The sequence below is a fragment of the Pyrgilauda ruficollis genome, unplaced genomic scaffold (genome assembly GCF_017590135.1).
Source record: "Pyrgilauda ruficollis isolate IOZ18807 unplaced genomic scaffold, ASM1759013v1 scaffold23, whole genome shotgun sequence".
Taxonomy (NCBI): domain Eukaryota; kingdom Metazoa; phylum Chordata; class Aves; order Passeriformes; family Passeridae; genus Pyrgilauda; species Pyrgilauda ruficollis.
Window position 1 is genome coordinate 17,523,646 of NW_024522539.1, and position 13,259 is coordinate 17,536,904.

Below are 13,259 nucleotides of genomic sequence, written 5' to 3' on the forward strand. Positions count from 1 at the left end.
ATTAACACCTTCTTCCTCTCTTAATTAAGTGCCAAAGATTTCTGAGGGTGGGGAAATCTCACTTGGGCAGAGTGCTGCTGGAAAAAACCACCCTGATGAATGATTTGTTCCTTGCCAGTGCTCCCATCCACTGGAAATCTTGGAAATTAGTGAAACACACAAAAAGTGACAGCTGGAAGAGATGAGGCACTCTGATATTCAGGGACAGGCACAGAGATCAGTTCCATAAATCAGGAATTTAGGCTGGAAAGGATTCCTGAATAGGGATCAGTTCCATGAATCAGGAAATTAGGATGGAAAGGATTCCTGAACAGGGATCAGTCCCTCGGGATAAATCAGGAATTTAGGCTGGAAAGGATTCCTGAATAGGGATCAGTTCCATGAATCAGGAAATTAGGATGGAAAGGATTCCTGAACAGGGATCAGTCCTATAAATCAGGGAATTTAGGCTGGAAAAGATTTCTGAACAGGGACAGGACACAGGGATCAGTTCCATAAATCAGAAATTTAGGATGGAAAGGATTCCTGAACAGGGATCAGTCCTATAAATCAGGAATTCAGGCTGGAAAGGATTCCTGAATGGAGACAGGACACAGGCCTGAGGATAAATTCCAGGAAGGCACTGCAGCATGCTGCCTGTCCACACCCATTTTCCACAGGATCGATGCTTTCCCTTTCTGTTCTCACCAGGAAGCACAAAATGAGAAAATTGGCACGAATCCCATTAATTTTTGCCAGCTCCAGGGCAGCTTAAGCCAGGCCTGAGGCACCCAGGTGAGCCCAGAGCTATCCCTGGATTTAATTCCTGGATTTAATTCCTGCCTTCTCATCCTGCAGCTTCCCAGAGCTGGGAGAGAGGAGAACCCAGCCCGGAGAGCATCATCTAAAATGCAGGAGCTGTGCCAGGGCACGGGGCTCCTTCCACAGGCAGGGAACCTGAGGATTCATCCCACAGGAACAGGATTAAACACTGCCTGCATCCATCCAGCCCAGCATTCCCCATCTCCCTGTACAGGAGATTTGTGGGAAAATTCCAAAAAAACTCATCCTGAGGGGAATGGTTTGGGTGTGGCCATCCCGGGAATGTCCCCAAGGGGGAATTCCTGGCACAGATGGACACAGAGATCGATCGGTTCCTGGGGATAAATCAGGAATTTAGGCTGGAAAGGATTGTGGAAGATCCTCTGGCCCCACAAACCTCTCAGATCAGCCTGAGACCCTCCCACCCTGCCCCCCACCAGACACTTTTATCCACGTTTCCCTGGAATAAAAAAGGGGATGATTGCCTTCACGCTTTGGAAACACAACTGGTATTTTATGGTGCAAAACCTGATCTGAGCAGCCCAAATTCCCTGAGGAAACACACCCAGGCACAGCCCATGGGAACAGCCCTGGGAGGACAGGCACACTTCCCCCAGCTCCAGGGAATTCCCTTCCCCCAAATCCCCTCCTGGCTGGGCTCAGAACACAATTCCAGGGAATCTAGGTGACAACCCACCTGAAGGGTGCAGGTGAGAACTGAGACAAGGCTGGGATATCCCACAGGGAAGAATCACCACGACAGGGTTTATAAACTGTGCCTCCATAACCACTGACACCTTCTGAAGAGCAGGAATGGAGATCTTTCCTGGTTTTTAGCTGGGAAGAACAGAGCCCTGGCACTTCACTGGTTCCATAAATATCCTACAGGCAAGAATCACCAGGACAGGGGTTCCATAAATATCCCATGGGAAGAATCACCAGGATAAGGTTTATAAACTGTGGACCCATAACCAGTGTCACCTGCTGGCTGCAGTCACTTTCTTGAGAGCAGAAATGGACATTTTCCCCATATTTTAGCTGGGAAGAGGAAATCTCTGGCAATTCCCTGGTTCCATAAAGATCCCATGGGAACAATCACCAGGAACAGGGTTCATAAACTGTGGCTCCAAGGCTAGTGTCACCTGCTGGCTGCAGTCACCTTCTGGAAAGCAGGAATGGAGATTGTTCCCAATTTTTAGCAGGGAAGAGCAGAGCCCTGGCAGCTCCTTGGTTCCACAAAGCAGCCCGGCCCATGAGGGAGCCCAGGCAGACCCCTGGGATGTCACTGCCTGTCCCCAGGGGTCCCTCCACAGCTCCTGCTCCACCAGGGCAAGCTCCAGCTCCGATTTCCAGCTCCTTCCCTCCCCAGCTCTGCTGTTGAAACCCATCTGCTCCCAAGGCTTCAGTGTGAACTACAGACTCCCAGGGCTCTGCACCTTGGGAATTTAAAGGGATGCAGTTTATGGAAGTGTTTCTGTCTTTTTGGGCCATCCTGGATGCAGAATTATTTTTATCTCACTGCAGACTTGATATCAAACATTCACTTTAACAGGAAGCATGGAAAATCTCTGATTTACCTGAAACACTTGGATCAGCACTCTGGAATAAACAATAGATGGATAAAGATGGAGCAGAGCCAGCTCCACCAACCTGTGAACCCAGATCCACAGCAAGTCCTGTGCCTCAAAAAGCACATTTTTTCCCCATATTTCAATGGAAATACTAAGGAATATCAGTGCAGAAGTGCTGGAGGAGCTCTCACAGGATACAACAATTGTATTTCCTGCCTGGCACTTCCCTCATGTGCCATAAAAAAGCCAAGAACTTCCCGAGGCAATCCCACAATTCACAAAACCCCTCTGAAACCATGGCTGGCAAAGGCATTCCAGGTTTTAAAATAGCATTAAATTTCTGTCTCAAAGCCACTGGAAACACCTCAAATGTTGGCAATAAAAATGATTTTGTGTCAGATTAGCTCTGTAAAATCCTGGTTCTCTAATGGCGTGGTGCAAGGGTTTTAAATAACCAAAGGTTTTCAGAGCTCCCCGTTCTCCCCTGACCTTTCCTGATCCAACAAATGTGTTTGACAGGAGACTGATCCCATTTCTCTCCAGCAAAGCTGCTTTTCCCCCTTTTATTCACTCTGCAGGAGCAGGAGCTGCTCCACATCCTCGTGAGGGAGGGAAAGGACATTTTCATGCAGCGACCTTTCACAAGAAATGCCCTTTGCTGAATTGGGGATTATGTAACAGAGGCTGAGGAGAAGCTGCTCAGCCACAAAAATAATTCCTGTGTGAGCAGAGGGAATGGCAGCAGCACAGGGGATAACACGTTCCCAGCACGTTCTGCAGCCTAAACCAGAGGTTCAGCTGCCTGCTGTGTGAAATCCTGGCCCTGCTGCTGCACATGGAGCTGGAGACACTTTAATTATCCCAAGCTGAGGTGGTCCAGAGTGGGAGGGAATTGCTGCTCCTGCTCAGTGCATCCAAGCAGCAGGAGGATACTGGAATCCCAGGCACAGGGAAGCAGGAGGAAATGGATTAAAAAGCAGCAGAGATGGCACACTTTGTGCAGCAGATTTCTTCTGCTGTGCACATTGAGCGCCTGGCTAAAAATTGCTTTTTTAGGGGTATTTTTCCCCAAGCAGTTTTTTGAGATCTTCAGCTGCTGCAGACAAATTGGAATTGCTGCCTGCTCCGACTCTGCTTCCTGTGCTGCAGCTGAATCCCTTCCCACTGCTTTCCAGGGAATGGCTTTTAGTTGTTAACATGGATTTTGTGGCGCTTCCCAGGAGCCTTCCTGCCCTGGCTCTTTCTGCTTTGGAGGGATTCTTGTCCATTCCTCAGCTGCAGCACTAAAATTCCTGTATTCCTTGAAAAAGGGATGAAAGCAGTGCTGCTGCCTGGGGGGATTCTTCCCTGCCAGGGAGGAGCAGGGATTGGGGGAGCAGAGAACAATTCCTGCCTTTGCTGAGCACCAGGTGGGTTCAACCCTTGGAAAAACCTCTGGGAGAGGAGAGACAAATTGCCTGTGGGAGGAAATCTCCTTGGGAGGGACTCAGCCCGGCCTGCTGGCAGCACCAGGCTGCCTTTTCCATGGATTTCAGGGGATGCTGGAAGCTGACATTTCCCTGGAATGCCTTTGCCAGCCATGGTTTCAGAGGGGTTTTGTGAATTGTGGGATTTTCTCGGGAAGTTCTTGGCTTTTTTATGGCACGTGAGGGAAGTGCCAGGCAGGAAACACAATTTTCCATTTCTCCCCAAAGCCCTGGAGCTGGGATGAGGATGGGTTCCAGCAGAGCCCAGCTCCCCCCTCTCCCTGAGGAGGTTTGATCTCCACAGCCCTACTGACACCGCTGAGATTATGGGGCCAGAAATAACCTGTGCAGGGCTGTGGCACTCACATTCTCTGGAAAATCCCTTCGACCAGGAGCACCAGGGTCTCTGCAAATACAACACAGGGCAGCTCCTGCAGCACCCCATTCCTGAGCTGGAATTCCACTCCAGCATGGATTAGTGCACCCTAATCCCCAGCAGGAATCACCTCCCTGGGCTGGGCACTCACACCTCACAAAATTGCTGTGCTGAAGGGCAAAACCACCCCCCCAAATGCCAATTTGTGGTTATTTTTTTGAGCTTGAGGGGGAGCCCCATAGCTCTTCACAGAGCAGCTCCCAGATCTTTCCCAACAAAAGCAAAATCCAATTAAAAGCCAAGCAGATTTGGACTCTTCAAAGAGACAACAGGAAAAAAAAAAAAACCAAAAACACTGAGAGAAGCTTCCTTTGCTCAATGTAAATTTAAAAAATTAATATCACACCATGGTACCAACAATAATTGTGTTTAATCACACTGCAGGGATTTTGTGGTGTCTGAGAGGAACAGAAATGGTGACCTAAACAAAATCTCATTTCAGCCATGTCCCCTAACCTGAGTAAAAAGGTTCTACTTGTGTTTTATATCCAAGGTTCTGTTTTATAGACAAGAATTCTGCTTTATATCCAAAAATTCTGCTCTATACCCAAGAATTCTGGTTTATATCCCAGAATTCTGCTCTGCACCCAAGAATTCTGCTTCATTCCCAGCTCTAAAAGCTGTCCCCTCACAGGGTCCCTCGTGCTCTCCCAAGAATTCTGCTCTGCACCCAAGAATTCTGCTTCATACCCAGCTCTAAAAGCTGTCCCCTCACAGGGTCCCTCGTGCTCTCCAACCAGAAGCCACGTTCAGTTGTGCACCATTTTTACAGCAGCTTTTAAAGATTTTTTTTCTTAAAACACCCGAATAAAGCCCAGCCAAAGCACTGGAGATTTATCCCACAGATAAACTGATCCAAGTGTGACAGGAGTGGCACGGCATGGAGGGATTTTCTGCCAGCCCCCAGGAATTTGCTGCTGAGGTTTTTCCTGAACCCAGGATGCTTCTTCCACTTTTCCACTGCTATCCCAGCAAATCCAGGTTGCCACAAAGCACCCAAAAATTCTGATTTAGCAGCTCCCCATCTCTAAGACGTTTCACTTGGCAAAAGGACCACAACAGGGTCGTGTTTGGGAAATCCTTTGGGAATTCTAAACCCATTCTGTCAGGCCCCAAAGCAGGAGAGCACCAGGGCAGAGCCCTTCTCTGGTTTTGGCTCCATTCTCCCACTAATTCCCTTCCTGCAAACCAAACCCCACTTTTTATTTTTCCTTTTTTAGCTTTTTTTTTTTTTTCCTTTACTCCATATGGCTCAAGATTGGGGTCACCAAATCACTACTAAAAATAGGAGCTTTGGGAGCCTGAGACCCCAGAGAGGCAGCTCAGAGCCTGGGGTGAGAACAGCTTCAATTCATTGCATTTTTATCTGACAGGGTTTTCAGCACTTTGCTGCAGGTTCTGATCTGCTCAGCAAAGTGCTGAAAACCCTGTCAGATAAAAAATGCAACAAATTAAGGCTGAAGGAAACCATCAATACAATATTCCAGCCTCCTATCAGCTTCAGCAACCTCAAAATTGGGGAGAAATGGGAATTGTCCTGGCTCTGTTTTGGTTTTGGAAGCAAAAATCCAATTCTAGTGGGAAAAAAAGATCTAATCACAAATTGCTTATTAAAAGGAATAAAATATTGAATTACCCTCGTGCCTGACAGGGAGCAGAACAGCTCTCCCAGCACCCAGGGGTTACAGCATCACTCCCAACCCTGCTGCACAAAGAATTGGCAGGAATGGGATAGAACTCAAATATTCCCAAAATGACAAAATCAGAGGTGAATTAGATTAGAGGTGACACTGGAAGGGAGAATCCAGAGGTGACCGTGATCCTACAGCACTATAGGATGGCTGCCATATAAAATAATTAAGTTTCTAGGCTAGAGGGAATAAATGTACCAAATATTCCATTTCTTACAGCAAAATGAAGCCCTAAGAGTGGCACCCTGACTATTTTTCACTCAGAGCTCTCCAAGCACAACTCCAAAGTCCCAATTCCACCTGAATTTAGAATTTCTGTACTCAGCCCTGAAGTGTGCCTGGGACACACTAGGATCTTCCCTTTATAAAGGGATTTTTTACCTTTATTGGACCTTAAATAAACCCCAACCCTTTCTGAGGGGATGGGTCACACAGCAGAAAGGAACAGAATTGGATTTCTTTGCTTCCCAGCAGGAAAATGTAGCAGAGCAGGCAGGGCCCAGCTTCCCAATCCCATAGAAACAAGGAACAGCCACCAGGAGATCCCAAAGTGCAGGAGCAGGCTCTGAGTCACAACCCTGAGATGTCTGGGTGCTCTGGGATTTGGGAAGCACTCCCCAAGATTTGTTTCCCAATCCCCTGCAGTACTCAGCTCCCAGTTTCTGTGGCAGTAGGGGAGGAGGGAGCTGCAGAGCTCCTCTGGCCAAATCTAATCCAAATGAGCTCTCCAATAATGAACTTCCAGTTTATTCCCTGGAATCCTGAAGTGGTTCCAGATCCTGAAGTGGAAACCCAGCTGGCTGGTCAGTGCAAACTGCTCATCTTCAGCTGAAACTGAAAAACATTTTCATTCTGCTCAATCCAGCAGGCTGGAGTGATAAATATTTACAGCTATTTCTTTTCTCCATGCCATTTATTCCTTGGATGCCCCACAAGGGGGGTTGGGAGAGCTGCGGGTGCTCACCTGGAGAGGAGAAGGCTCAGGGAGAGCTCAGAGCCCCTGCCAGGGCCTGAAGGGGCTCCAGGAGAGCTGGAGAGGGACTGGGGACAAGGGATGGAGGGACAGGACACAAGGGAATGGCTAAAAAGTGAAACAGGCCAGGCTTAGGTTAAATATTGGAGAAAATTTCTCCCCTGTGAGGGTGGGCAGGCTGTAGGATGGGATTCCCAGAGAAGCTGTGGCTGCTCCTGGATCCTGGGATCTCCTGGTGGCTGTTCCTTGTTTTTATGGGATTGAGAAGCTGGGCCCTGCCTGCTCTGCTACATTTTCCTGCTGGGAAGCAAAGAAATCCAACTCTTTTGAGACAAAGTCTCTTCTTTTTCTCTTTTGAAGAGAAAAAAGCAAGTAGGATGGGACTTTATGAGCTGGAGCTGTAATCAGACAGTTAACTCCAATATGCAAATGGACCAAAACTCATAAAAGTGAGAGATCCCATGACCACCTGCCCATTTTTGTGACCATTTTGGTTCATCTTTGGTGTAGCCCTGGCTGGGCTCTTGTGCTGCCCAAGGTGGATCCACTGAGGCCTCCTAATAAATCCCTGCTTTATTCTTCAGTCTAGTCTCTGTTCTAGGTCAGCCTTCTCAAGGCATCATTTTTGCTCAGACCAGACCAAAACCGAACTGCAAACCTGTATTTTAGGGATTTTCTAATCCTGTGACCATCCAGCAGCTCCCTAACACCCCATCCCCTGCAGGGATTTCAGCAGGCAGAGCACTGACCTGTGGTTCAGAGCTGCTTTCAAGCCCCTCCAGCACCATCTCACTCACCCCAAGCAGCTCCACACCACAGCAATCCAAACCCATTTGCAGCCTGAACCCGAGGCAGGCTCTGCTGAAACCCCACAAAGCTTTTCCCAACAAACCACGGGGGAAAAAAAAAATCACCCCCGGAGCGCTCAGCCAAGCTGGTGCACGCTCAGGTTTAAAAATGCTCCGAGCATCTGTTTTTTGCAAACTCCTGCTGTCCGCCCTCACGAATTATTCCAGGCTGCTGGGAGCTCTGTGCGCTGCCAAGAGCCTTCCCTGGGCACTCCAACCCATCTCCTCAGCATTTCCAAGATCTTCTCTGCCACTTTTCCCAAGCTCCTGCAATTCCATGTGTTCCCAGCTGCTTTTCCAGCTGAACTTTTGGGTTTGAGTGCATTTTTTCCAGGCTCTGATATTCCCTTTCCTCTTGTTTTCCTATTCTAGCAGCACAAATGCTGTAACTGCTTTTCTAATAAATAAACTGCTAATAAACTGCCTTTTTAATAAATAAAGTTATTTTATGTTTCCAAACCAGTGGAAGAGCCCCAAGATTCCTGTGAGCACCCCCAAAATGCAATTAAGCTACACCAGTCACTGCTGTGCCTTTTAAAACATGGAATGCAAAACTATAGAAATTAGCAAAAAAACGGGTTTTTTTCTTGTTTATTCAAACCAGAACACGACATTTTGATATATTTTTCCTGTAGAAAAATGTCTCACAGTGCACATCTCCAACACCAAAAAAAAAAAAAAACCAAAAACCAAGCAGTGCCAGGCATAAACAAATTTTTAACCTGAAGTGAGAATAAACTGCCATGAAAATAAAACCAAAGATAATTATTATTTGAATGATTGGATACTGAATTTGATAGAGCTTTGTTATGTTTAAACAGCCAAGCTCCCTCCTCCAGCTTTACAGAAGTCAGGATTTGTATTTTGGAATTAACTGGGAAAAAAGTCTGTATTTATTCCCAAATATTCCTGTTTTGAGGAGTTTGAACACACAAAGCCCATGCTCAAACATCCAAAGGATCAGACTGTGGAATCCCACAGCAGCCAGCCCAATTCCAGCCTCTAGAAGGAAGAATTCTGCAGGGAAACTTTGAAAAAATAGCAAAAAGGGCTTGGGGTAAGGCAGACCCAAGCTGTGAGGGCTCCCTGTGCTTTGCTGCCCCTCCTGCTTTAATCAAAACCCAACTCTAGAGGAACTGGAACTGTCCTGATTAGAGAAAAATACCCCAAAAAATAAAATCTCACTAGTGGAGCCAAGCGCAGCACGCGTGTGAATTTCAGGAGCTGCAATAACGACCAAAATGGAAATAAAATCATGAAATAAAACCCATGATGGGCTCGAGGGTGACAAAGCCACCTTGGGCTGGGGACATAAAGCAGCAGAAACAGGGGAGATCCTGCCTGGAGGAGGAGGAGGAGGAGGGAGAGAAGCACTGGTGGGGAGGAGAAGAAGAGAACTTTGAACGTTCTCCTCGCTGCTCAGCCCACACTCAGGCTCCAAAAATGCTCCCATTTATCTGGGCACCAGGAAAAGGCACAGCAGAGCTCAGGTGCTGAGGAATGAACGAGGTTCAGCGGTCACAAACAAGGATAAAAGCAAAGTTTTTCAAGAAGAAATTAATTTTCAGAATTCAGGATCAGCTTAGCTAATTTTCCTGATTTTATGGTCACTTTCATGCTGGTTTCTACCAACAGAAAATCCATATTCTGGTTTTAGCCAGCTGGTTCCTTCTCCATCCATGCAGAGGATGAACTAAACAAGCACCACCTGCATTAATTTGGTTTTATTTTCCCTCGTGCCCAGCTTAGAACAACCCAAGCAATTTTAGGGTTTAGAATGGTGAAGAATTCTCTGCATTTCAGCTTGCTTGCTCCCACTCCAACTCCTGTGTTGCCGTGCTAAAAAACCACTGCAGATTTCCCAGACTGGGGCAGCCCAAGCAGCAATTTCAGACAATAAAATAACCTTTAAATCCCAGCCACTCTGGGGTGGAATTATCACTGCACTGAAGCCTTTGGTTTTCCAGCTGCTTGTTTGGAAATAAAGATATTTCAAAGGTGAAACAATGATGGAAAAATCACGTTTTCCTTTCCTCCATGCTTGGAAGCATTAAAGTGATTTTCCAACAGCTGCCCTGAGAAAGTGCAGTTAAACACAGATCTTCCTGACTGGCTTTTTCCAGCTCTTCCTCCTCATCCTTCCCCATCTCTCCCCCAGTTCCACCAGAACTCTGCTCTGGATGTAAGCCATGAGCAGAAACTGATCATTTTCCCAGCAAAATATTCAGGAAAAGTTCAATTCCTGCCACATTTCCCTGAGATCTTAAGGTCTTTATGCAAGAGCTTTCAAAATAAAGCCACCCGAAAAATAAAACCCTCAAAATAAAAACATCTCAAAATAAAACCTTTTAAAATAAAACCCTCCTCCCAGCTTCAGCAAGAATTAATCCATAGGTCAGCCTGACTCCAAATATTCTGGGTTGCATTAAAGCCTGGAAAGATTACTGGGAATTCAGCAGTGATCTCCTGCTTTTTTCCCCACAAACTCTCAGCATTCCAGTGGGGATTTTCTGCTCCAGGTGAGTTCCAACAGGTACCTGGCCATTCCTTCACCACCCCGGCTTGGACTATTCACCTTTCAGCACTCTGATGGTTCCTCATCAATAAAAGATAACAAATTCCTGCCCTTTGGGATCCTCCCTGCCCCTTCAAAGCACACACCCATAGGTGAGAAGCTGTTTCCAAAGGAGATCTGAAGGAATATCCACAACTCGGGAAATGGCTGGACCTGTTCTCCACCCACAGAGGAATTGTTCTGTTTCAGGAAGCTCCCCACGGGCCATTATTTGCTGAAAAAAGCCCAGTTCCTCTACAAATGGGCCTTTTTATATTAAAAATGGGGCAGCAGTAAACCTTAGTCACAAAGGTCTCAAAACCCTTCACCTGGCTTGGGGTGCTCCGCCCCTTCCCAAGCAGATTTTCACTCACCTGAAAGCGTGAGCTCCCACAGCACTAAAGAAACTCAAAGGGTCTCCCTCACCACATCATTAAAAATAACAATTAATCAGCTTCCAGGACACACCAGCGGGCTGCAAACTCCCTCAGTCCAAGATCACTTTGGTGAGGACAAAGCCCCTTTCCAGCTCTCCCCAAAATTCTCTTTTTCACCGACCACCAGACTCCTGAGTGCTGCCAAACGCCAAATGTTTGCAGCGTCCCACAGCCACCGGGGATTGTCACCCCAGCTGCTGGCACCTGACACCTTCCCTGCACGAACACACGACCCATTTCCATTTAACTCCTTCCCTCCCAAGGCTGGAATTTCTCTGGGAACTCAGCAGTGCCACGGGGAGCGCAGAACCACATTGAACCCACAACTCAGCCCATCCAGCCCCGTTCCCGGATCCCTAAATCCCACACAGCTCCAGCGGGGTGTTCCCAGACTGCCTCACTCTGCAGAGAGCCTCCGGTTTGCACTGACAGTGCCCAGCTCTGGTTAACAGAGACACAAAGGCCACTGCTGGCTTCACGCTGCAAAACCTGCACGTGCTCAGGGAATAACTCCCACCTGGGATCTTTAGGACAGCACTTTTCCCATCTGGATATCACTGTCAAACACCCTGAGAGGCTCAGTGCTGGCCCGGTGGAAGGTGTCCCTGCCCATGCCAGGGGGTGGAATGGGATGGGCTCTAAGGTCCCTTCCAAGCCAAACCAGGCTGCGAAATTCCACACTCGTGCGATTCCAGGATTCCCCTGGAGCAAAGAGCCAAGGCGAAATTCCCCTCAACAGCCGCGAAACTCTAGGACTGAATATCATCCGCAGAGCAGAAAGGAAGGCGATAGAAAGGAGGATGAGAGGATGAAGCTAAGGTGGGATCGCTGCCTGAGAGAGGCAGCCCTTCCTCGTGGGCAGGTTTTCCCAGCGGATCCTGCCGCAGGCCGAGCTCCCTCCCTCTCCAGGCAGCGCTGACCGTGATGCTGCACCAGGAGCACACAGGCCTGCCAGGAGCACACAGGCATTTTCCTCGGCGCTGCGGGATTTCCTTGGAGCGGGAGCTGGGCTGGAGCAGCCTCTTGGCCCCGCTCCTCTCTGCCACTAATTGTCATGCACTTGGCTGCGAACTCGCCGGGGAGGAGGCAGCCGCGCTGGATTTAGCTCAGCTAGCCTACAAGGAGCGGAGAAGGCTTGGGGTGTGGTGGGTTGGTTGTTGCCTTTTTTTTTTTTTTTTTTCCCCTTAATTCCTTCTTTTACTCTCCTATCAGAAGGACCTCTCTAGTTGCTAAGGAACTACGGGCTTTATTGCATTATAAATGATTTAGGGCGGCCCGGCAGATGCAGGTTCAGTAGGCGGGAGGAGATGAGATGTTCCATTTTACCGGCGGCACCAGGCGCCTCAGGAGGAGCCGGGGGGGCCGTGCCTGTCCCCCCCCCTTTTCTCCTCCTTCCCCCTTTCCCTGAGGGGCCCCAACTCACCAGGGATTCCCCCCAAACCCGGGCTCGCCCCCCACCCGCGGGGTTGCCCACAGCGCACCCGCCGCCATAGCAACGCGCCCCCCCGCTCCCCCCGCCGCCGCCGCCCTCCCTCACCGTTCTGCGCCGCGGCGGGTCCCGGCAGCAGCGCGGCCGTCACCAGCAGCAGCGAGAAGGCGGCGGGGAGCGGCCCGGAGCGCGGCATCTTCCTGAGGCAGGGGCAGGAGGAAGGCGAGGAGGCTGAGGCGGCGGCGGGAGCGGCGGCGGCTCCGTCCGTCCTTCTCCGCCGACCTCCTACCGCAGCGCAGCGCCCGCTCTCGCGAGATCCGCCGGGGGCGGGGGGCGACGCCGCCGGGGAGGGGAGGGGACGGGCGAGGCGGGGGGGGGGGGGGGGCGGCAAAAGGGCCTTTTTATATTAAAAATGGGGCAGCAGTAAACCTTAGTCACAAAGGTCTAAAAACCCTTCACCTGGCTTGGGGTGCTCCGCCCCTTCCCAAGCAGATTTTCACTCACCTGAAAGCGTGAGCTCCCACAGCACTAAAGAAACTCAAAGGGTCTCCCTCACCACATCATTAAAAATAACAATTAATCAGCTTCCAGGACACACCTGCAATCTCCCTCAGTCCAAGATCACTTTGGTGGGGACAAAGCCCCTTTCCAGCTCTCCCCAAAATTCTCTTTTTCACCGACCACCAGACTCCTGAGTGCTGCCAAACGCCAAATGTTTGCAGCGTCCCACAGCCACCGGGGATTGTCACCCCAGCTGCTGGCACCTGACACCTTCCCTGCACGAACACACGACCCATTTCCATTTAACTCCTTCCCTCCCAAGGCTGGAATTTCTCTGGGAACTCAGCAGTGCCACGGGGAGCGCAGAACCACATTGAACCCACAACTCAGCCCATCCAGCCCCGTTCCCGGATCCCTAAATCCCACACAGCTCCAGCGGGGTGTTCCCAGACTGCCTCACTCTGCAGAGAGCCTCCGGTTTGCACTGACAGTGCCCAGCTCTGGTTAACAGAGACACAAAGGCCACTGCTGGCTTCACGCTGCAAAACCTGC

General features: G+C 49.4%; 1 protein-coding gene across 2 annotated transcripts in view; it reads right to left on the reverse strand.

The window, feature by feature from the left end:
- Nucleotides 1–12,519, reverse strand: part of NPTN (neuroplastin) — a 39,781-nt gene extending 27,262 nt beyond the window's left edge. For both annotated transcript variants that reach the window (XM_041468788.1, XM_041468787.1), the window contains exon 1: nt 12,315–12,519. In XM_041468788.1, the coding sequence (XP_041324722.1) occupies nt 12,315–12,402 (88 nt within the window). In that variant the 5' untranslated portion in view covers nt 12,403–12,519. The remainder of the gene's footprint in view (nt 1–12,314) is intronic.
- Nucleotides 12,520–13,259: the final 740 nt, after the last annotated feature.